The sequence below is a fragment of the Agelaius phoeniceus genome, chromosome 9 (assembly GCF_051311805.1).
Source record: "Agelaius phoeniceus isolate bAgePho1 chromosome 9, bAgePho1.hap1, whole genome shotgun sequence".
In the NCBI taxonomy this organism is placed as follows: Eukaryota; Metazoa; Chordata; class Aves; order Passeriformes; family Icteridae; genus Agelaius; species Agelaius phoeniceus.
Window position 1 is genome coordinate 5,565,893 of NC_135273.1, and position 24,620 is coordinate 5,590,512.

Consider the following 24,620-nt stretch of genomic DNA (forward strand, 5'->3'; position numbering starts at 1 on the left):
GGCAACTCTCTGGGCTATCCAGCCAGATTTTTACCCACCAGAGTGGTGGTCTCCAAGCCATGGACAGCCAGTTTCTTTGGGAAGATGCTGTGGGAAATGTTGTAAAATTCTTTTCTAAAGCCCAGACAGACACACCCACAGCCTTTCCTCATCCACCACATGGGTCTCCCTCTCATAGAAGGAGAAGCAGGTTTTGCCTTTTCCTAATCTCATGTTGGCTGGCTCTGATCCCCCCATTAACAAATCTAAAAATAAGCAGTTGTTAATGGGAAAACACAGTTTCACAGTGGAGGTTTTTTTCCCCAAGAAAATTTTTCCTGAGATCAGTGCTATCCAACACTCTGAATACTCAAATCCTAAACCCAGCAGAAAAACTTCACCCTCAGTAAACATTTGGGGAACACTCAGTCAGTGTATAATTGCTTTACCTTTATAAAGCAATTTATATATTTATACCCACTTTTTGCAGGAACCTTGAGTATCTCTGAAACTGAAACAAACTTTAGTTTATCTTTTTTTTTTTTTTTTATTGTTGCATTAGACAAAAACACATTGCCAAGGACTTGGTTATTGAGGCAGTGCTGCATTTCCTGATGCTGGTCAGAACTGGGTGCCACGACTCCATTGTCTCACACCAGTCCTGCTGCATCACATCCTGGAGCTGCAGGCACTGGAAATGTCACAACACTCTGAGAATTCCTGGCATTTACTGCCTGTAAGACCAACAAAAAAAGTCTTTGGACATGGAGATTCCTTACCTACAGCTCTCTGGCTATTCAAAATCCATGCTTAGAGTACTCCACTAATTCCTTACATATCCAAACTGCTTTGGTTTTAATACATTTTTAAGAGTTTAATACATTTTTAAGAGTTATTTAAGCCACCTCTCTCTGCACCCATGTGCTACAAAAACTTCTACCAGAAATGTGTGCCTGGCAAGTCTTGTGTGTTTAAATTAAAGAGAGGAAAACACTACTGTGAGAGCAGCAGGCACGAAAATATCGAGTTTGATAACTATATATGCAGTTTTCTCTGTGATATTACTGTTTTGGAAGAGGGGGGGTTATTTAAGGGTACCTGAATATTCAATATGTGTACAAAGGGATTTTTTTTTTGGAGAGTGCTGTGATTATTCTGCTGTGATTATTCTGTGATTTATTCCAGAGTGAGAGCTGCATGTGAGGATGCTCATCCTCTGCCTGTGCAGAGCTATCCTGATCCAATTCCCACTGACAATTCCTAACCTGGCTCTCTTGGTGGGTCCCCTAAACACCACACATCCCTTAATCTTCCCAGTGAACTGATTGGTGCTCATGTACACCCATACGTATGTGGCACATGAAATCAGAATTACTGGGAATTGTGAAAAATGCATATTTTATGATTGGCTTTTTGCAAATATTAAAATGAATATTATATGTGTTGTGTTAGAAAGTAATGCTGTATTAATTCTCTTAAGCAGTGTGTTAAATATAGTTACTATATTATATATATACTATACTATAACAAATATAAATATAGTATATATATTATATATATACTATACTATAACACTATAAATATAGTGTTAAAATAGAAACTATGCCATGTAGGATACTTTTTTTTAAAGAAAGGACTTGCAGGAAGATAGCAGCCACAGGACACCCGAATCTTTCAGGGAAAAAGAATTTATTGCCTTCTTATCAGAAGAAACGAACTTCTTCCCACCTCGAAGGCACTGTTAGGATTGAGAGGAAGAAGTTGACGATGACCAGACAGAATCCTGTGTTTGAATGGAATTTATGCATCATGTATGAAGTCTATGAATATGCAACAGGCTATTGCTTTTAAAGGTTAATCCTTTGTTAATGGGGGTCCTTTTTCGGGCTTATGCTGCCCAGAAAAAGGTACCCGGACGTCCATAACTCTTGGTTTCTATTGTCTCATATTGTCCTAATCCAAATTGTCCAAATTATTATTACTCTAATTGTATGACAATTTTTTAACCATTTTATTACTATTAAACTTTTAAAATTTTAAAAACAAGTGATTGGCATTTTTCACAGGAATCACGGGATCAGAGCGCTTTGGGCTGGAAGGGACCTTAAAAAACCCCCCTGCCACACCACAGGGCAGCTCGCTCCAAGGCCTCACAGCCGGGCCATCCTCCTCCCGGGGCTGTCAGTGACCCGTCCCGGTGTGGGCCTGACCGGCGCAGCCATGCGGAATGGCCGGGATGAGCCTGGGGGCACAGCGGGGCGCGGCGTTTGTCCCCCGCACACGGTGACACCGCGCTCCAGCGCAGCCTTGGCACCCTCGTCCCGCTCGGTGGGCCCGGGACTGGAGCTGGGATGAGGGCCGGGACCGGGATCGGGACGAAGCGAATCTTCCCGGGCTGCCGGCGGCCAATCGCGGCGGCCCGGGCGCGCCCCCGCGGCGCCGCTGCTGTTGGGCATGCCGGGAGCTGTAGTTCTCTCTCTGCGTCGCGCCGCTCTATGCGCGGACAGGCGAACTACAACTCCCAGTAGCCTTTGGGGCTCCGCCACGCCGTGCCCGGCCGTGCCTACGATCCCCATCGCGCCCCGCGGGGCCTGGAAGGAGAAGCGGGTCCGGGAGCGCGCGGGGCGGCGCCTGCGCAGAGCGCGGCTTCCTGAGCGTCTGGTGGCGGCCGCCATTTTGTGGTGCCGCTTCCCTCTCCCGCTCGGGATCTGCGGCCGCGGGACCTGGCGCGGGGGCGACGCGGAGCGGGGGGAGCCGGGGCCGCCCGCACCCTCCTCACCTTCCCTTCGCCTCCGTGCGCCGCCGAGCCCCTCCGGCGCTGCCCCCGGGCGCGGCTGCGGAGAGCGGCGCTCGCCCACCATCATGGAAGACGACGGGCAGCCCAGGACCCTGTGAGTGGGGAGGGGGCGGCGGGGTGGGCAGCGGGCCCGGGGCGGAGCGGGGCGGGGGCAGGGGTGCGCTCCCGGGGAGCGGGGCCGGGGCCTCGGGGGGTGCCGGGGGAGCGGAGGGAGCCGAGCGGGACAGAGCGTGTGCGGCAGGGCCGGCAGCGGGGTCCGGGCAGGGGGAGCGGGAGCGGAGCGCGGCCCGCACGGAGACGGCGCCGCGGCGATCCAAGGAAAACGCGGGCGAGCCGCGGCTGGAGCCGGCGTGTAACGGGGGCCGTCCCCGGAGCCTCCGGGGCCCGTCCCCGCGCGTTTGGAGCTGCAGGCGGGGGTCCCAAGCCTTCCCCGGGGGGCACAGGCCGCCCCCGGGCCCCCCTGCACGGCGGTGCCGGCGCTGGGAAAGTTCTTTGTGCTGTGCCGGCGGTGGGTGGGATGGGGAGCGCCGGGAAAGCGGGAGGGATCGCTCTTCCCTCCAGCGTGTCACGCTGTGGTTCAATAACAGGGTATCGGGCCCAGCAGAAAGAAATAACTGTGTGCTGGCCGTGTCTCTCCGCGCTCTTTAGTCCCTCGGTGGCTGTCATCCGTTTTCTGTTTGAAAATACGAATTTGAGCGTTTTGGGGTTGCTGCTGGGTTCTTTTTAGCTTTGCAGATGTGGTTTTGATGAATTTTCTTTGTCCTGTTGGCTTAAAGGAGGGAGGCTCGCACTTGTGGTTGGGCACTGGAGAGCAGGGATTTTGTGCTGCTGCTGATTTTAAGCAGTTCCCAGATTTGCAGAGCAGCTGCCAGAGCGTGTTTGGGGCTCTGGGAGCGGTGCAGCGTTCGGGCTGTCCCTGGAAGAAAGGCAGGCTCATGCTCGGGCTGCCCAGATGACAAAACACAGCTCAGGACTGTGCAAATGAAATCTTTGTCTATTTAGCTTTCAGGACAGTAGCCTTCAGAAAAACTCTCCGAGATAGTCTGGACTGAAAGCCACCCTAAAGAAACTACTGAAACAGAGTAAAATGTATCATAATTCTGTTCTCGCTACCAAAATGATGACTTGGCATTTAAGGCTTAGCAAGGCAATTTGTTTTTTTCTCCTTTCTAGGTCTGCAAAAGTTCTTTAAACTCGTTTATAGTGTAGTATACGTACTTAGTCCTTGCTCCCTGAGGTGCATAATTAAAGTAAGCAGATCTGAAATGCTTTTTGTGTTGATTATCCAAATGATCTGAGTTTGCCTGGCCCTCAGAGCAGAACTAGGTTCAAGTGTTGTTTTAGAATAGGAGGAGGGAAAAGAGCAGAGTCACACAGTGTTTTATTCAGTTTTATTTTCAAGGCTCCTTTCTTCATTATTGGCTCTTTTTCTTTCTTTTTAAGAACTGCTATAGTCCCACTAGGTATTTAAGATGTTCTTTTAGTGCTAACAAGTTTGGGTACCACAGTGGCCATGGGTCCTTCCCAGGATCACATCCATCAAGGACCTGACTTAACCCTCTTAGTTACTAACAAGAAAAAATTAAATTTGTGCTAAGATGTCTGAACTAGCATCTCCACAGCTGCCCCAAATGGTTCATTGCACACGTGTGACTGTTTCATTGTTAAACTAATAAACAGCATGCACATTAATTTCCTAGTAGTTCTGTAGTAACCACAATCACAAAGGGTTACTTTCCTGTAATTATCTTTTTGCTTGGAAGACAAAAATTTTGCTGTAGCATTTTTTCCATTTTACCTTCTTGTCCCTACTTTTTATCTGAAATTTCTTTAAATTTAGAATAGTAAGGTGTGTTTTAAAGATTATTATCCTGAGCACTGCTTTTCATATAGAGCGGTTGTGATGTCATAATAAAACTCACTGTCCCCCAAGAAGAACAAATAAAAATAGTGTTAGTTGAACTTCTAAGTTTTCATTGTTTGGTGTATTTGGGGAGGAGGAGGGGAGAGAAAGTGAAGAACAAATTGTTTCAATAACTATTTCACCATGTGCAAAAGCACTTGCTTCATAGTGTAAGCTGAACTTTATGAATGTCTTAGTTTTTTACTCCTCAAGGAATAAATGAGATCCAAAATCTGTAAATTAGGAAGGAATTTTCTTATTTAACAGTTGCAAGCCATTTTTTTAACTTCTAAAAAGCAAAACATACCTTACCACTGTTCACTCAACATTTATGTCCATCTTAACCAGCTCAGAATAAGGATTGTTCCAATTTGCAGTACTTACAGGGCTGTTATGTTTATTCCAGTCATGATAGGTCAGTCATAAACCTCTAAGAATTCAGAATATTTTCTGAAGCTTAATATAGAATGCTGACACTGTTTGCATTTTTATTTCTTAACTTTATAGAAATGTGAAGAATAACCTTAGATATTTTCTGCCAAAAAACTTTCCAGGAATGGGGGCCCTTCTGCATGATTTGTCACATGTAATTTTTTAGCTGGTCCTAAAATGAGCTGTGAGCTTCTGATTTTTTTTGTTGTTGTTGTTTTTTGTTTTAATAGAACACTTGCAAGCTCTGTTCTCTGTGAGTACTGTTAGATTGCACAGGCTGTATCAAAGTCCTGCTTTTACTTTAAAGTGAAAACTAAACTATCAGAAACCTGATGTGCTGCTAATGTTATCAGTTCTTGCAGGCAGCCAGTAAAGTTGCAAAGTTGTATATTCTTGTTGAAGTTTTTAGAAATGTTCAGTGTGATTTGGAGGTGTTCAGGACTGCTCTGAATCCCTGCATGCCTACAGCTGCTATCTCATCAGCCTTGCCATGCTGTACTCCAAGGCTGGAGTATGGATAAGGTGCAGGAGGAAAGCTTCTCCCAGACTCTTCTCCTGAACTTCCTTCAATTCAGCTCTGTACAGGAATGTTGTCTCCTGGAGGAGGCTGCATAGTGGATTATTCTTGGTATCATTTTATTTCCAGTAGCTCACAAGCACTAGGCAGAGTTGCTAGAATTTCCACATCAATTACCTTATTGCTTATCATAACTTGCCCTTTTAAATATGGAAACTGCCATTTCTTGTGTGTTGCCTGTGTGAGTGAGAAATCAGATTTACTATTTTTCCTCAAAATAAGAGTGTAAAGGAGTTTTGTATACCTCAAAGGTAGTGGCTGTGAATCTCCCTTTCTTACCTCCCTGTCTAGCATGCAATACAAACCTGTTTACCTTCAAAAAGAGAGTTTTGCTGCTCAAGCCAAAGAGTTGAGTTCCAGAACTCATTATGGACTGATCTATGCCTGTTGTGTTCCTTAGATAGTTGTACAACATCTCTGAATTTCAAGTAGTTTGTTATTCTTTGTGTTGCCAGCAGCATTCAGAAGTGTAATAGATAAAAATGTGTGTCAGGACATCTGTCTGTCTATGGCTTGTTGGGGTTTTTTTGTAGCTGCTTATTAATTGGTGTTTAAGTGCTTCAGGCTTGCAGAAGGGAGCAAACACTATGGCCTGTGTGCAAAAAGCCACAACTTTTGCTGCCCTGTCACATCATCCAAAGCCACCTATAAGAGTTTAGTAAGTGCTTCTGCCTTGCTGGGTTTCATCATTTTTAAAAAATTTGCCTAATGCATCCTCTAGAATGTATCAGTCCAAAAAGACTGGAATGCAGTACATAGCATGTTAGGAATCTTCTGGTTTCTTGAGGTGTGTCTGTGATAATTTTGATTTCCTGAAGTAGAAGAGAAGCTGCTGTTGTGTTAGATCAGGTGTCAGTGGAGCTAGGAGGGGAAAGCTGAGCATGGGCTGGCCATGTGTAGTGGGTGATTAGCATCAGCTCAGCCACGTTTTGTGTTTCCAGAAGGGTAAGGTGTCTGCTCCTAATGTGGTGAATATCTTGATTTCTTTAGTTCTGGAGCATTCAGACATTGACACCAAAGATGTTTGCTTGTGTGTTTTTATTGAAGTCGTTTCTAACTGTACTGAAGGAGGTGATGTTACTGCAGCCTGCTTAAAGACATGAAGTAACCATCAAGTCTTACTTTTTAGCAGATTGTTTCAAATTTGTAGAGATTTGTATTTCCATATTTTACATTTAGTTTGAGAGATTTGGGGCTGAGTGTTGTCCTTACTGCATGAACCTTTACTGTGCAGTATTCTCAGTGGGTGCATTCCTGAAGTTTGAGTTTTAGCAGCTTGGGAAGGGTGGGAATGCCTCTGACTAATGGTGACACTGTGCACCAAGGCAGCATTTGTCTTGGAACATTTAGGGAATTAATGGACCAGTAGGATTTCACATCCCATCTGAATCTAGCAGTCAAGGTGGTCCTGATTTTTATGAAAAGGCAGCTTGTTTCATAGCTGAGGTTTATGATGCAGCATTCTCACAACTATCTTGCTGAAGGCATGGTGGTATCAAAAAACCACTTAATATATCTGGAATATTCTAGCAATTAGTGTAACTTTTCTTACCTTAGTTGAATAGATTGCTGAGCAATGGCTTTCCCTGGTCTTTTTTTCTTTTTAAATTTTTTGTCAGACCAAGAGGAATTCTCCAGCTTGATTTTCAGACTTCTTGTGTTTTTCAAATACATGTTAATATTATGCAGAAGAAGGATGATACTTGGTTTTTTCTTGTTAGTGTTAATTGTATTCCTTACTGTATCTGGTTTGCAGTAGAAATAATGTGTTAATTTCTATCAGTGTTACTGTATCAGTGGGCTGTGAAGGCTCAGTATTAATAAATACTACAGCATACAGAGGAAACCAGTACTAACAATAAACTGACCCTTTATGTTGGAATTCCTACTGGGATGTACATTTGCCATCTGATTTTAGTAGTATCTTCAAAGGTTAATATTTCCACTAAAAACTATTAGTGGTTTACAATTTATTCTTGGTGAATGATTAACAAAAATTTAGTTAGTATTTCAGAAAGAAAGTATGGATAAATGTTTAACTACTAAATTTTCAGGATAGAACTGAAAAGTCAGTGAGATGGACAGTTTGTCCTGTAAGAGCTCTTAAAGTTCTGCAGTTTTTAACTTCTCTACTGAAAAGCTTCATAACAATCCAGGCTTCTGTCAATGACTTGGGTTAATTCATACATATTTAATAAGAAAATAATGAGTACCTGAAGGATTTTAGTGGATGTTCTCTATTCAGGTGGTGCTTCAGAAAGTCCCTCTGGATGTTGTAGCTTTGAAGTCCTGCTGAGAAAGTGCAGAATTGGCCCATAGTTGCTGAAAGAAGAACATAAACAAACACCTGTTGATAACGGTGTGTGGTGTCCTGATGAAAACAAACAGTGTCCGTTTTGATTTTGCTGATCCGGATGAAAGTCCAGCTGCCAAACATGATTTGCCTTTGAAAAATTTTCAAGGGTTGCCTCTCAGAGCAATTTCAGAGCACACCTTTAGTTAACTCAAAATAAATTTGTCTGTGAGCAGTAAGAAGGGCTTGTTCACATTTCTGTTCACTCTGTTAACAGGTCAGGCTGACTTGAGTTTGCAGTTTTATGACATTCTGTAATGACCAGAGTAAAAGGAATAAAATGTAAATACTTTCAGCTTCTAAATCACAGAAGGTTCTGCTCATCTTATTGGTTGCACTTGAATTCTTTATGCCTTGACAGGCTTGTTTGTAAAGGTGATGAATGTCCCTGTGCTGATGGCCTGTGACATCTGTTACTGTGACAAGCCTTTCTCTTAACTGATCGCTTTGTTTACAGTTTGATTACAAATTAGTCACATTGTTGTAAAGAATTTAGTTTTGCATTCAAGACTTTCTCAGCCATTATTGACCTGGTAAATCTAGGACTCTTATCTAAACTTGATAAGTATTTCAAAACTTGGAATTATTTCTCAAGATTTACAAACTAACAAAAATAAAGAAGTCTGGGAGATATTAAAATAACACTGCCAGAATTTTGGGGGGTATTCCAAAGGTGAGAGCTGTCGAGATAGCTGCTGCACAGTGCATTCCTGTGGCAGAATGCTGCATAAATTGCCTTGTCTGTTGGTGAGTGGGCTGCCTTTCCAAATGCTCAGGGAAACAGCAAAGTTGAGTTGGTTGTTTGCAAGGCAGCACAATTTGTCCGAGAGCTGCTCCTGAGCTCATGGGAGTGAGATGTGTGTTTGTACCAAATTCAGAAGTATTCTTGATGAGATACTCAGTGGGAAGTGAAACTTAAAATATCATTGCCCAGTTGGTTGCTTGTTCTGCACAACATTCTTGAGCAATGTTCCTTGTGCTTTTGACATCTCTGTGCCAGGGAAATGATTGGCACTAGGTCTTGGTGTCCAGTGTTGTCTGCATTGAGCTTCACTTCTCAGTTGTGTAGCCAATGTTATATTTCAGAAACCACATGAGTACTGCATTAAAACTATGAAATAATTAGTAAATATAATCTTTAAAATACTTGAGATGTTTTAAAGGAAGATTCTTTATAGTTGTTTAAGTTTTTAAAACCATAATTACATTTTAAAAGATGACAATTTCTGGTTTAAAATCTTGGTTTTTTGTTTCCTTGTGTAGCTATGTAGGAAACCTCTCCAGAGATGTGACTGAGGTTCTCATACTTCAGTTATTCAGCCAGATTGGACCATGCAAAAGCTGTAAAATGATAACAGAGGTAAGGCCTTCCACATCTGGGGGGTAGCAAATGTAATGGAACTTTACCTTAAGCTATCCAAAACAAATGAAGTTGAGGGCTTCTTTTGACATTACTGGCAGTGGGTTTCTTTGGGTTCATTGTGTTTGGCTCTGGGGATAACTTTGCAGGAGAGACCTGGTGTGTGCAATCCTGTGCTTTTGCCTGTAGCCCTGACTTAGCTTTTGTCAGCTGGTGATGAGATTCCACTTTATTTAAAAGATTGTTACCCCCTCTTTGCAAATCATGTTGTTCTGCTGATCAGAAACCTTGTTATTTCAAGTGTTATTCATGGCTATTTGTACATTTTTCACTTTATTTGAACATGAGCCTCAGTAATTCTTGTCCCTCTTGAATAAATGGTTCTTTGCTATAGATGAAAAGTAAGAAGTCCTTCAAAATAAGTTTGACTCTTCCTCAGCTCTTTCTGCACTACTTCAAATACCTCTTGTCTGTACTAGTACAAATAGTTCTTGTCTGCACCTGTCTGTTCTTAAATTAATTTTTCCTTGAAACAAAGTGACAAAATTTCCATAGTATTCCAGATAAAGTCTTTTGCACAGAGTATTGGTAAGTATTAATGTTTTCTTATCTCCATTGTAAATACTCTGATACCTTTATGGTTGGCAGCCATTTCTGTGAGCTTTTTGACACATCCTACAAAACTTCTCTCTCCCTGGTATTTTTCCTTCCTTCTACATTTGTAACTGGTAAGCTTTGAGCAGGCAGGAACTAATCTGAGTTCAGCCAGGTTTAAGCTTTGGTCCTTCATGTCTGGTTTCTGTATACTCTTCATACTTTTTACTACAGCTTATGATTCTTACTAACTTGTAATTAGAGCTTTCTTGAGGACAGTTGCATTAGTTTGTTGTCAGGATTGTTAATGAAAGTATTAAAAGGCAGGTCTTGTGACCAGACTTCTTTAGGAATGCTACCAGAAACTCCCCTGTGGGCTTCTTCTCCTTTCAATGTGTCACACAACTTGTTTGTTTCTTTGTTTTTAGCTTATCATCAACTTGCTGCTTGTTTAATCACTCTCATCGTTGTCTGGACTAATAATTTCCCATGTGACACTTTTCTCTGCTGGATTTGCTTTAAGTTTATTGGAGAAAAATAACAGAAGGCTTGACAGATCACAGTTGTTAGTTCTTCTCTGAAGAAACAGTTTTGATTATCATGTGCTCTACAGACATAAGGTGCTGCTGCTCCCACCTTTGGCTGGGTGAGAGCTGTTAGCAGCACTTTGGTTTCTTGAGGATCAGGTGGGAAATTCCAACATTTTTACCTTGGTTGAGGCTTTGTGGTTTTCAATCTTTCCATAAGTGAGACATCTTCATGAAACAAGTAGATAAACAAAAACTGCTGGCAGCTGTATTCAGTGCCCCAGAGGTGACTGCACTGGGCTGACCTCAGCAGCTGCCAATAAGCTGTCACAGAAGTGCAGACTGGATTCTGGACTGTCACAGGACCTGGCCACAGAGTCCATCCTTCTACAGTGTGTGGTAAACCTGTCCTGGGGACTGTGCCATGGTTAGGTCATTCTTACCATTGTTAGTACCACCATCACCTTTTAAAGACCTGTGATTTTTCCATTTTAGCTAGGTGTATCAAGTCATTATTTTTCTTTTGTAGAGTATATGACATGAACACATCAAGTATTGAAAAATTTCAGGTGTTTCTTTTGGGAGTATATAATACTCAGGCTGCTGGCACAGTATTTGTAGATAGTTTTAACACCTAAGGATCTGAGTGTCTGCAAAAGAGATTCCTCTCATATTCAGACAAGTTCTCAGGGCTAAAGAAGACCTCCCTACAATCTAAAAGTAAGGCTGTACTTCAGCTGAAGCATAAACCACCAAATTTCCTGAAGAAGCCTTAAATGGGTTTCCCAAGGTAGTGTGGGAGGAGGGGTGAATTAAGGCTTTCTTTTTTGGGCCATCTGAGGTGAGTGTGCTTGTAGAGAACTTTGTGACTGAAACTTTCTTTATGATCTCAGGTGCATTTTCTCTCATCTGTTTATTGTGCATCCTTTAGAGGCCCCAGGTAGTGACAGTGTTCAGGAGGATGACTTCACACTCCAAGACCATTTTAGGTGTACAAGGGCCTTGTGATCCATTCAACTGTTGCATCTTCACAGCTTCACAAGTAGACAGAACCATGTTTAAGCTGTACAATCCAGCTTTAGGGGGAAGGATTAGAATTGTTCATCAGTGTAAGTGTGTAGGGGTTGTCAGAAGTTAAATAAGAATGCTGGAAAAGGCTTCTCTTAGCTCGTGTTACAGCTGTGTTCTACCTGCACTGGGGGAGGTTGATAGTGAGAATACTGATGCCAGAGCAGTTCCTCTCTGCTAGACCCTTCCCTTTCCATGGGAGAAATAACTTGTTTAGGGTAATATTAGTGTTTCTAGAATTATATTTTATCATTTTGGTCCATGCACATGCTGCATAGTTAATGAAAATGTTTTGGTAACCGTTTTTGTACTCATTACATCCTGGAGGTAGATCAAATCCAGTGTTCAAGTTGGCATTCTCAACATCCTTTCCACTTGATCAGCTTTTCAGAAAACTCTTCTGTTCTTTGCACTTTATACTCTGGTACATTTATTACTTCAGTGACCTCTGCCAGTGAGTATTTTTAAAGGTGATTTGTTAGGCCATCCTACAAAAACAGGTTGTACTCAAGGTTTAACAGAGTTAACAGTCAATTGATTAGTATCCTTTTCCCTCAGTCAAACTATTTTGAGTTCTTTTAAAAGGTTATTTCCCAGTCCTTTGCTATGGCATTTTTCACTTGAGACTGACACTGTGCAGGTTCCAGGTTGCTGCCTGCTGGTGGTTTTCAGTCAAATAAAAGGAAAGACTTCTTAAGTAGGGCAAGAGAAAATTGGTGAAAATGTGTCTGGGGAATAAACCTTTCTAGCTTTGAGTATATGCATGAGGCAGTGTTTTCTTCTTTCCATTCTTTCCCTTTTCCCCCCACTTTCCATCCAGTTTGTAGATCACTTTTCTGCTCAGTTATTTTTAGTTCAGTAAACTTCAGTCCTCATTCAAAGCAAGCTATTCTTCAGAAACTGCTAGACCTTTAATAAAAAAATCCATCTCAAAAATTCTTGCATTTAAGTGTAATGTCAAAGGCTATTTCATAAATCTGATGCAAATCATTCTGAAAGTTTCTAGCTGTAAGTAATATATTTTCCTGGATTTTCTTCTCAGCAACCCGATAGCAGAAGGGTCAACTCTTCTGTTGGATTTTCTGTTTTGCAGCATACAAGCAATGACCCTTATTGCTTTGTGGAATTTTATGAACACAGAGATGCAGCTGCTGCATTAGCTGCTATGAATGGGAGAAAAATTTTGGGAAAGGTAAGTTGCTCACATGGTAATCTTAGATTTAATGAATATAGATTTGTGTGAAAATATTAATAAAACGGTTGAAGATGTTTTACCAAGATTAAATATTGATAGAATAATATTTTAAAAGTATTGATATAAAAAAGTAAGTCTTGTTTAGGAAATGTATTATTTGTGATCTTCTATTTATGATGGTGTTTTATATTAAATGATGATTTGTAAACATTGAGAGTTGTAACCCACCCTTGAATGAACTTATAAAATGTAAGAATTTTGTGAATTTATACTAAATCTTATACTTGTTTTCAGGAGGTCAAAGTAAACTGGGCAACAACACCAAGTAGCCAGAAAAAAGATACATCCAGTAAGTAATGTAATGCCACAGTATCACTTGTGCACAAATACTTCACAAAGTGGTAATAATTTATCATAAATGCATTTAAACATAACTTCTCTCCTTCCCATCTAGTGTTTGATAGAATTTTGCAAACTAATTCTTCTGTTTCTGCTTTACAACTGGGGAAACCGGAGTGGACAGATTAAATTGCTGCTGCTCTTCACATGGAATCCTGAGCGTTCCTGGTTCCCAGAGCTGTGTGCAGAGCATCACTTTCTCAGGAGTTGAAACTTAAGATAGCAGTTAAATATTTGATTAGTAAATTATTTATTTTCAGATCACTTCCACGTGTTCGTTGGGGATTTAAGTCCAGAAATAACAACAGAAGACATCAAGTCAGCATTTGCTCCTTTTGGTAAAATATCGTAAGTATCATCATAAACATTTCCAATATCAGTCAGAAAATGTGATAGTGAAAATGTCTTTCTAAGTTGAAATGTTATTTCTTATCTATTGAGATCATTTTTCTGCTGTTCATTTTCTTGTGGTGGGTGGGTGGGTAGTAAAGAGGGGTTGTATCTCTCAGTGTGTTTCACAATGTAAATGCAGTAATGTAATTGTGCTCTGGTTTGCTGAAAGCAATGTGCTTTTAACCTAATTTATATGCTAATGTCCTTCAACCTTTTATTAAAATTTAATTACTGCTCTAAGTGTGATTTTTTGCTGTTGAGAATGTGTACAGAGTAGTGACTTGACATACTATATATATTGTATCCTGGGTGTGTTTTATGTGCATTTTTGCTGCATTTCATAGGCAGTGTGGAAAACTGGGCAATTGAAATATAATTCTATAAAGCAACTAGTTAATAACTTGGGAATGTTTTGAAAAAGCTAATACTTATGAGAATGAAATCTGGTTTTTTGGATGAGAATGGGATGAATTACAATTATAATATCTGAAATGAAAGAATGGTGGCTTTACAATATGTGCACATTTCTGCCAGTTAAGAGAATGTTTCTTTAAACTTCTCTTGGACAATTCAGGTGATCCTAAATCACCTGGTGTTCTAATTGAACATATTTAATATTACAAAGTCCTTGAGAGTGCTAAAGTATATTTGTCCTAAAGAGTATTGCTACAAAAAAAAGTCTGTTAATCTTTTGTCAGTTTATCTTTATAAAAATCAAAGTTGCACATGAACGTTTTTGTACTACTTTACAGGAGTATATTTCTAAGAACAAAATTCTTATTTTTCTCTTGTTCTGTACGCATATTTTTAAATGAATCATAAATCTTATTTCTTACCTCTGCTGTTTTGTTTACTTTGCTTTTTGTCTCTTAATGTGGTAAGTAGTACTGTTTTAAAAATCAATTTAAAAAGAATAATTCAGGTTTCTGTTTCTCAATCTATATTTATACCTGAGACCTGCAGTTTTTCTAAAGTCCAAGTCACAATTAAAAGTAATAGCATTCTGGTTATTTTGCAGAATTGCTCATAAGAATGGACAGGATCTTGAAGGCTAACTGCAAGGAACTGTGCACACTGGAACTCAGTTGTAGATTTTTTCTCATTTCTATTTATTCTTATTATACATTATTTATATATACATATTTTAGTATTTACATTTTAACATTCTATTATTCAGTGCAGTTCTATATTTCCAATCATTTTAACTTACTCACTAAAATTTCTGTGTAAATTTGTTGTTTTCGTACTGGTGTGCTTAGCATTGTTGTTAGTTTTATTCTCCTTTCTTAAATTTCTGAAAATGTCAATTTTTCAAAATTTACAGCTACCCAAACTCCAAAATGATGGTAGAGAATTGACCAAGAAAAATAAAGAAATCTGTTAACAGGCCATGTATGCCTTTTAATTCCTATTTTTTCCTCTTTTTCGATTTTTTTAATATTTCATATATTTTGTATCACTAGGCAGAAGACATTTAACTATTTAGAAAATGCATGGTAAATTAGATAGAATTGTTACAGTAATTTATAGAACAGTAAACCTTAGAGGACCCTAGCCAATAGAATATTAGAAAAGGAAACTTTGTTTCTCTTATACTTCAAATTTGAACATTCTAGTTATAGCCAGTATAGGTTATGTGCATAGGTTGCATGTTTATTACATGTTATTTTTTTTGTCCTACTGCTTTTTTCTAACAGGTAAAGAAGCAATAGGGAGAGTTCAGGAATGACTGTAGTTTTAGGGCTAACTGAATTTATAAGAAAAAATTATGCTCACAATACAGTGTGTGTGGTTCCTTTTAGTTTTTATTTTGCAGGTTATCAATACTACCCTCATATAGCTGTGCTTCTTTTCACAGGGACGCACGGGTAGTTAAAGATATGGCAACTGGAAAGTCAAAAGGCTATGGTTTTGTATCTTTTTATAACAAACTGGTGAGTAATCACAGTGCAGGTTTAAAATAGTCCCTATTTTCCATTTTTAGTTTTGCCTGTTTATGTATTTGCTGTTTATTAGACTTCACCCAGGGAAACAAATTTACATGTACGGGAGCTGGATGTATGTTTAGGACAATGTGGGGAAACTGTGAATCATTTTCCTTAAATATATTGCATAGGACAAGCTCACAGTTTCAGGATTTTAGGTATATAAAGCCTGTTTGTGTGGTCAGAAGTCCTAAATGTCAGATCTCTGGAGCTGTCCTAATCAGAGAACAAGTTTTAATTTCTTCAGATTTGCCAATGCCATAAGATACTGCAATTGAATGCCTTGATTTATGTGTGTTTTTCTAGTTGCACTTTCTTTGTTCTGTGTTCCAGCTGAAAAAGAAATAGAAAAAGAAATAGAAAAAGAAATAGAAAAAGAAATAGAAAAAGAAATAGAAAAAGAAATAGCTGTTATTTCCCTGTACCCCTCTTCCTTTATCATACAGTTGTTAGGTTCCTGTGACCAGGGGGGAACTGTGACAGTCATGGAATTAAAGCTACTGGATTCTTTTTAGACTGAGCCATAAAAACTCCAATTGAAATTACTATTCATTCTACAAAATGAATGGATGAATTCTAAACACAGTACCAAAAAGTACTCTAAATTTCATGTCTTGATTGTTGTTCATTCCCACAGTAGCTGCACCTGTAGGGTTGTGGTGTGACAGTCCTGAGCTGGTACTTCAAGGCCCATTTTTCAGAATGTATCATTCTGCTGGATTTGGGGAAGTGGGATATGCTCCCAGACTTCCAGCCTGAGCTCTTAATGCATAACACAGTTAAGAGAAAATGGAACTCCTGCATTGGACTGGACCAGTTTTGGCCTGGGCACTGTTCCATTTTTATCTCAGCTGTGGTCCTCAAGCAGGATAGCAGCAAGATTCATCAGAGAGTGTTTCCTTTCCTTGTCAGTTCAGTATGTGTTCACCATGATTTAGGAGCCAAGGCTGCTTGAATCAGTTGGGGGGTTTCATTGTCTAGTGGGTTTGGTTTTATCATTTAGATTGAGTTTTTCTTTTCTTATTGGTCATCTTTTGTAATTTCATTTTTGTATTTCTGTGTTTTCAAAATGAGTACTCCATATATTTAAAACCTAGAAAGATCAAGGTCCTGAGTTTGAGAAGAGAATTCTCGTTGGGAGCAGCTCACCTTTAACTTGTCCACATTTTCTTTGTCCCTTGTGCTTGGCATTTTTTTCCTTAAGCTTTGTGCCCTTGGAAAAGCATTTCAAATGTGCACTAATTGTCTGCTCTACCTGTCTTCTTCCAAAGTAATGGGAGACAAATTGCTTCTTGCAGCTGTTAGCAAACTTACCCTTGCTTACCAAGTGCTTCTGCTTGCACTGTGAACTTAAAGATTGTCTTCAGTTGCATGTTCAAGATAAAAAGTGGGCCATGGATTCTCATGTGTGTTCATACAATGACCTTAACATGTAGAGAACTTACAAAACATCTGTTGCACACCTGCAGGAAGCAAAAGAAACATTTAGTGATAGTTATTTTATTTCAGTGATTGCTTCTGCCATCTGTGTGAGCTTCCCACTTTCTTGGGCAGCTTTTGAACATTCTAATGCAGATGCTTGTATATGTGTATATGGTATAAATGTGTGTGTCACATGTACATGTATGTATACAGGTAGTGTGTATATATGATTGCAGTTGGCCTCCATCCTGTGTAGAAAATGGGTAGGAGGAAGTTTTTACCAAAGGACTTCTGAGAGCCTTCTCTGTAACCAGTTGCCTTCATGTTAATTAATGTTTGTTTGCTTGCTATGATTGTTCAGAATTTCATACTCTTCTTAGTACTGTTACTGGTTTTGTCAGTGGAATTAACTGATAGCCAAGTCTTGGGAGTAGATTTGTACATGGTTTTTGTTTGGAAGTTCTACAATCTCTGTTTTAATCTCTTCAGGATGCAGAAAATGCTATTGTACACATGGGAGGCCAGTGGTTGGGAGGCCGCCAGATCAGAACTAACTGGGCAACAAGAAAACCACCAGCCCCTAAAAGTACACAAGAAAGTAAGAGCTTCATGTCATGCTGTGTTGTGTTTGCTGTCTTTTCACTGTGCAGTGGGGGAATTAAACAAAAGCCAAAATCATGTCACTTAAATCACATATTAGCCTGCCTTCCAGATCTTGATTAGATTTTTTTGGTGTGTTGTATCAGCATAGTCATAAAATATTGAATGTGTTTGTTAATAATGTATTTGTTAAATGTGAAATTCATGCTTGTGTACGAGGTAAGTGTCTGGGTTACTGTCAACCCACTGCTGAAAACCAGCCTTTTCTCTTTATAGATAATACAAAACAGTTGAGATTTGAAGATGTAGTAAATCAGTCAAGTCCAAAAAATTGTACTGTGTACTGTGGAGGAATTGCCTCAGGGCTAACAGGTATGAAGTGCTCTCTTATTTTTTATTATTGAAACTTTTTGAACACCAGGATGATTACTAATTCAACAACATCTTATGTTGTAGATCAGCTTATGAGACAGACTTTTTCACCGTTTGGACAGATAATGGAAATAAGGGTGTTTCCAGAAAAAGGTTACTCATTTGTCAGGTATGGACAGAGAAAGCAAAATCTCTGGGTCTGTGCATGCAGTAACACTTCATTTCTCTGTAATTTCACCTGATTTAACTTGTCCTGATACAATAAAAGCTGTCACCATATATTCATAGAATAATTTGGAATTTGTAAAAAGGGCCACCAACATTTTTACCTGAGAAGATGAATGTTTGTGAAAGCAGATGTTTTTCTCTGGATGTATGGAGTCACTGTTTTTTAAGTAATCAGGTGGAAGTACTGTAAAACATAACATTGGGTTTTTTTATATTTTTTAGGTTTTCAACCCATGAAAGTGCAGCACATGCTATTGTTTCAGTTAATGGAACCACAATTGAAGGACATGTTGTTAAATGTTATTGGGGTAAAGAATCCCCTGATATGACTAAAAATTTCCAACAGGTAACTGTACCTAACCTTTTCTTTGTATTCCAAAAGCAATTGTGTTTATACCTGTAATGACTTCCCAGTTATAATGGCTAAATTTTGTGGTGGAGTTCTTATGAAATTCCATGTTCTGTCTCAGTTATGTTCCAGTTCATCAAATTGGGCTAGTGATTTTGATGGAATATCTGTTACTGTCTTCTGGATATGATCCAAGATAGGGAGAAACTTTGAGGTAATTTTAATTCTTGCTGTTTTGCTAACTGCAGATTAGGTGGCTGTCCAACCAAATAGTCTTTGGGGTTTCAAGCACACACAAATAAATTTTTCAGTACAAGGATCTAATTAAGTCATAGTGACATCTTATTTTTCAGATCTCATTATTGCTTGTTTTAGCTCTCTGAATGATATAGCCAAAACTTTGCCTTCAGCAGCTCAAATGCAATATAAACCATCTCTAGAACCTGAAGTACAATGGATTATTCTTTCTGCAGGTGGATTACAGTCAGTGGGGACAATGGAGCCAAGTATATGGAAACCCACAACAGTATGGGCAATATATGGCTAATGGGTGGCAAGTACCATCATATGGAATGTATGGCCAAGCATGGAATCAACAGGGTTTTGGAGTAGAGTGAGTAATTATATTTAATTTTTTTTAGAATATTCCAAGGATGCTGTAGCTTAAGTTTCAGGCTCATTTGGGTCAAGGATTGCACAAGGTTTCAAGGTTTAGGGGGACTCCTGTGTGCTTAAAGTTTATGTTCAGTGCTTGCCATGAGCAGATACTGGGGTGAGTTACTCAGACTTGTACCTGGTGGCACATTTCACGTGTGATAGAGGCACAAAGACTACCCAGTGGGGAAAAGTTTTGGGTGGTGGTCTTGTCTGGTACCTAAATCTATTCTGGGATTGAGGTGTTGAGTCTGAGCCAGGAGCCTGGATATTTGCCTACAGGGAGAGAAGAACACAGACCCTTGAACTTGTGCAGTTTCAGAATTTGTGTGGGCTTTTAATAATGGATCTCTTGAAGATTGAAGTCTTCAAAAGAACTCTTTGTTTTAACATAATTTTGAAATAACTTGTTTGCCTAGTTCTTCGTTATCTGGTGCCAATTAAACATATTAAGCCCTGATAGACCTATCACTGGTGTTCATGCCCATGAGGTATTGGGTATTTCTTGCATTTTTGCATCACTGATGTTGAGTTCCAGCCACCTGTGTGTGTTCATGCCTTGGGAGGCAGATGTCATATCCAACTGGTACCCAAGGTTTGTGGGGTTTTTTTCTCCTTTGTTCTTAAAAAGCTCATGATATTTTCAGGAATCACATGTTGTAGAGCTTAACCTGAATTACTCATTAAAAAGAAGAAGAAATTGTTCTATTTTGATACAAGTAGTTGTGTAGGAAGTATGTTTTTATATGTATTTTTTTAAGTTGCTTTTCCCCACTGTTTTTAACCATCCTGTTTCTTTTTAAGCCAATCTCCATCTGCTGCCTGGATGGGTGGATTTGGTGCTCAACCTGCCCAGGGACAAGGTGCTCCTGTAATACCTAACCAAGCTGGATATGGTATGGCAAGCTACCAAACACAGTGAGCTGGGACTCTGTTTAAAAGTGTGTATTTCATGATAGGCTGCAGTTTCCAGTGACATTCTGAAGACTGGAATGTAGACAATGAAAAAAAAAAAAAGAAAATATTTATTTTAAAAATGGAAATGTTTGGAACCTTTAGCACAGCTTTGCTTTGGTGAAGGACACAAATGTCTTCTAGTTCTGCCTTTTTAAGTTTTTGTTCATGATGGATATGAACATGTTTTTCTTTGTGTACAAAAATTAAAAATAAAGTCAATAAAGACAATTCTGACTACAAATTTTGATATAGTAGGAGAAATGGCTAATGAATTTGATCTTGAGGTTACCATTCCTTTTTTTTTTTTTTTTTTGTTTTGTCTTCAGTGTTTTATATCATTGTGCTTTTAAGAGAAATGACGTTGAAAAACAGGGAGTTGCTTTTAGTTGAACACACATCCTGAAATAAACTGTGGACCAATCACTACAACCTGCAAGACAGTATTGAGTTTTCAAGAAACCTATGGACATAGTTCAAAGTATATGTAGGTCTTGGAATAATTTTTTAAAAAAATATTTAATTTTTCTACATGCTTACAGAAAACAGCTGATACAATGAACAGTTCAGTCTGAAATGAAAAACAGTACTGTCTGAGAAATTTCACATAACTTTTACTGTCCACATTCAGGCACACGTTGAAACTTTTCAGAGCTGGTTTGCTTGTTAAAACTCTAGTAGTTTACATTTAATTTTGAGAAGTAAAAGTGTTTTTACAAGTATGTTGTTTGTATTCAAATCAGACAGTCATACTTGGGCTTTTACATAAAGTTTGAAGGCTACACATTGTAAATATTTCATAATTACAGTGTTTCAAAAGCATGCTCAAACATAGAAGTAGCAATGTAATTATTCAAAGTAATACTTAATATACCCTACTGCTTTAAATGCAGTAGATTGACAAGAATGTGCAAGACTGACATTTCCAAAGTTGGCTATTATGTAAAGTTACATAAAGAACTATAACAAAGAGCCTTAATTTTAATTTCATAAATCTTTAATGCATCACCTTTTTGTCATTAGAAATACAAATTTTTTGCTTTACATTATTTGGTATGTAAATACCTTGGTTAACAACCTTGTAAACCTATTTCAAGGTTATTATAAGTTGTATAGTATCTTGAGTGTTTTGAAAAATCTTGATGTTTTTTAAGTCTAGAAATATTTTGCCCAAGAATTTTTTAACAAGATTGTTAAAAACATCTTATTTTAGAGAATATTCAATGTGCCATTTGGTAAATGGAGATGCAGTTGAAACAGTACACTGAGTTGTGACTTATTTTTAATTAAAGTTTTTGTCTTTATGGATGGTTTGCATGTGATGAACTTGTACAGAGGCTGGGTTGTTTGTGTACTGAGTGTGTAAATGGATAAATCATGAAGATGTTTAAATGGTATACTTGGGTTATTTCTGAATTATTTTATGGATACATTGATATAAACTGCCTCAATAAATTTGAAGTTGAAAATGAATGTAAGTTAGATATAAGTAATGTGTCCTCCCTGTGACAGCTAGAGGGTGCAAATGCCTCAGCTGTCATCTGGAATGCTGAGGCAGGCACGGTTGGAAGGAAAAGAGTAGGATTTGCAGTGGTAGCTCAGTGCAGCAAACTTGCATTTTACAAGAAACAGAACATTTGGTTTTTAGAGATGGTAGTTCTAAGTGAGTGACTGAGAAGCTGTGTATTTTCTCTGTTTCTGGCCGTGCAGGTGTTGCGAGGTAGAGTAGTCTGTTTTGAAATGGAGATTTGCAGTTGTGTTAAACCCAGCCAGGTTGTGCAAATAACTACACTTGTTGCTGTAGCAAATCACATGAGGGTTTTCTTTCCTCCTCTTTTATTGATGTGTGAAGTAGTACCTTGACTTTTAGATCAGGTTGAGAGTGAGATGTACTGGAAGAGCAGTTTCGTCAGTTGGCTCAGCTGCACCAGAGCTGCTTGTGACTCTGGGCATCTAATGCATGCAATAATGACTGAGGTTGGTGTGGAACCACGAGTGCTCGTGCTGGCAGAATTGGCCCTTTATCTCCTTTTCTCCTTTATGCTATCTGTAGTGTCTTTCCACTCAAGATAGGAACCTTTGCCTACAGGACTCTTGTTTTTCTATACATTTTGTACATATGTGTATATCTACGCGAGGATCGGCCTATACATTGTAGTTTGGGAAAACCTCACAAGTAAGTCTGTGCTTTGTTCCACTCAGCTGGTTTAAAAAGTCACGAGTCAGTAGAGATACGAATTGTGAGTTCCTTTAGGATTTCTTAGACTTCACTTGAAATCTGGGGTTTCTACATCCTTCTAGGTGTTTGCCATATGGCTGTTCTGGGTGCATGCTGGTGTGGAGGCAGTTTGTTCTTTAGGCGCTACTGAAGATTTAGATGATGCAAGTACATTGCCACATAAATGCCCATATAAATGGGTGTGAGATTAAGGCAGTGATCTTTCAGGTCTCAATGTGTAGATCACTTTAAATCTGATTATTTAATATGCCTGCTGTAGAGCTGGGCCGTACCTGACCTGTATTTCAGGATGAAAGATAGGCTATACCTTCTGATTTAAGTCTTTTGTCGTTGATTTTTATACAGCTTTTCTGTAATGGTGATATTTCTTCGCAGACTGCTCAAGGTGTGGGGGTCTCCAGTGTCCTTTAATGTTTCTCTAGCACTGCGAGGAGGAGTTGTAAATTAAATTGCTTTTTACTCTATAGCATTCATAAATGCATCACTGACAATTTTTTGGCACCAAAGAGCCTCTTGCACCATACTGCTTTTATGAGTGACACTTACACTGTTGTAATTTCTTTTTAACTACAGAAATTGACCACTACCTAACCCTTACCACTAGAATTTGGATTTCAGAAACACTGATTTATTATGGCTTAAGTTGATGCGTGCAACCTAAACCAAGGTTGTAATCTGCATTTGCAGAAAATGTTCAATAAAAATGGAACATGATAAAGGGCTTATCCTGTATTTGTCATCTGTCAAAGCATTGTCCCTCTTTGCTGTAAAACTGACAACAGGCAGACAAGGCTGAACTTGTAAACTATGCACTTGCAACCATGTAAAAGATGTTTTATTTAAAATTTTTTCCTACAAAATCATTTTGTATTTTGCGGAGTTGCAGTAGTAAGGCTGTAAATTTAAGGTTACGTGTAGCTTCTCATCAATCCTGCCTCCTTGTGTATATTTGCTAACAGTTTTTAGACATACTCTTCCTGCAGAACCTTCTTCTTACTAAATAACTTCATGAAAAGCGATTCACTGTACCAGAACCATTGCCTTCATTTCACTCAAAAAAGTCTCACAGTGAATAAGGCTTAGTTTTGCAGAAAAATAGTGATTTGTTTTTCTTGTGTTTGTACACAAGGAAGCAGACTTAAACTGTATGGACATGATTAGTGTCTGATACTTCTTAATTATCTGACTGTTTTTGAACAAGGGCACAAGTGTTTGTTTTAATCACGTGAAACTGTTTCCTGGTCAGCAATAAAAGATTTTGTTGCACTGTTCTTACATTGCAAGATACAGGCAATCTTTTGTTCAGTATATGTCCAAAAAATGGATGGGGTTTGTGAAGAACTGCCTTGTTCCAGCTTGAATTTTCATATCTAGATATAATCTGGGATCTGGATTGCGGCTGTAAGAGCAAAAGAAGGTTCTCTTGAAAGTTGAGTGAGAATTCATTTGTTCTGATCACATGTGGTGCCTATCCCACATTGATAAATTTAAGGATTTTACTATGTAATGAAGTTTCTGTTCATAAAAAGGCAACTGCAAGGCAGTAGCTTCTGGGAAGGTCTTTGTCGTGTTTCATTTCAGCTGACTTCTATGAATCCAGTTGATTGTTTAAAAAAAACCCTTAAAAGTTGTTGTGTTTTTCAGTATTACATGGATAAAATCCCATCCTGCTGTACCATAATTTCAAATCAAAGAAAATGCTGAAGTGTTTACTGAATGTTTTACTTGAAAAAGAAACAGGACTTCATGTTGACAAGTGAACACTGATTGTGTTGTCCTTCTGAGGCTGTGTGCTGATGTAGATCATGGATGTGTGAATGACATGCTCTGCTCACTGACATTTCAAGGGTAATGACTCAGAACATTAATTTGACATCAGTAATGATTATTTGAATACAAGTTATTCTTGCTTAAATACACAGCTCCCTATGCTTTGATTAAAGCTGATCTGAATCTTACTGGTTATTAAAGTATTCTTGATATGCTGTGGAAAGAAACATGGCCTTGCCTTCTGTCTTAGTGTTGAAGCTGTCAATAAGACATAGAGTTGCACAGACTGTTTTTTGTTTAGAAGAAAAACACTTAATGGATTTGTCAGGGAATTCAGTGTAAACTGACTTTTCTGTACTGATGGGTGATGGTGTTTGAATGTTTCCCTTCTGAAACAGTGGCTCAGTTACCATTCCTTGCATGAACCTGGCTCTCACAGATCCCAGATTCTCAGCAGCTCTTTCCCAGCT

General features: G+C 39.0%; 1 protein-coding gene across 4 annotated transcripts; it reads left to right on the forward strand.

Annotated features, from left to right (window-relative positions):
- Positions 1 to 2,613: 2,613 nt before the first annotated feature.
- Positions 2,614 to 23,651, forward strand: TIAL1 (TIA1 cytotoxic granule associated RNA binding protein like 1). 4 transcript variants are annotated; one of them, XM_077182819.1, is made up of 12 exons: positions 2,614 to 2,870; positions 9,305 to 9,401; positions 12,633 to 12,782; positions 13,080 to 13,134; positions 13,445 to 13,532; positions 15,436 to 15,511; positions 17,474 to 17,582; positions 17,861 to 17,956; positions 18,041 to 18,125; positions 18,407 to 18,530; positions 18,655 to 18,747; positions 19,007 to 19,142. In XM_077182819.1, the coding sequence occupies exons 1-11, from the start codon at positions 2,842 to 2,844 to the stop codon at positions 18,721 to 18,723; spliced, it is 978 nt and encodes a 325-aa protein (XP_077038934.1). In that variant the 5' UTR covers positions 2,614 to 2,841; the 3' UTR covers positions 18,724 to 18,747; positions 19,007 to 19,142. The 4 variants fall into 4 exon arrangements, with proteins under 4 accessions (XP_077038934.1, XP_054492870.1, XP_054492872.1 ...); XM_054636895.2 differs by lacking the exon at positions 18,655 to 18,747 and adding an exon at positions 19,992 to 23,651 and having other exon boundaries at positions 2,619 to 2,870; positions 19,007 to 19,146; XM_054636897.2 differs by lacking the exon at positions 18,655 to 18,747 and adding an exon at positions 19,992 to 23,651 and having other exon boundaries at positions 2,620 to 2,870; positions 12,684 to 12,782; positions 19,007 to 19,146.
- The last annotated feature ends 969 nt before the right edge of the window (positions 23,652 to 24,620 follow it).

Bases quoted from the DNA above. Each gene is read 5' to 3' on its own strand.
- TIAL1 (XM_054636895.2), top strand. From the start codon at position 2,842: ATGGAAGACGACGGGCAGCCCAGGACCCT. The intron at 9,402-12,632 runs GTAAGGCCTTCC...TTTTCTTCTCAG, and splicing joins GCTGTAAAATGATAACAGAG to CAACCCGATAGCAGAAGGGT. The intron at 13,135-13,444 runs GTAAGTAATGTA...ATTTATTTTCAG, and splicing joins CCAGAAAAAAGATACATCCA to ATCACTTCCACGTGTTCGTT.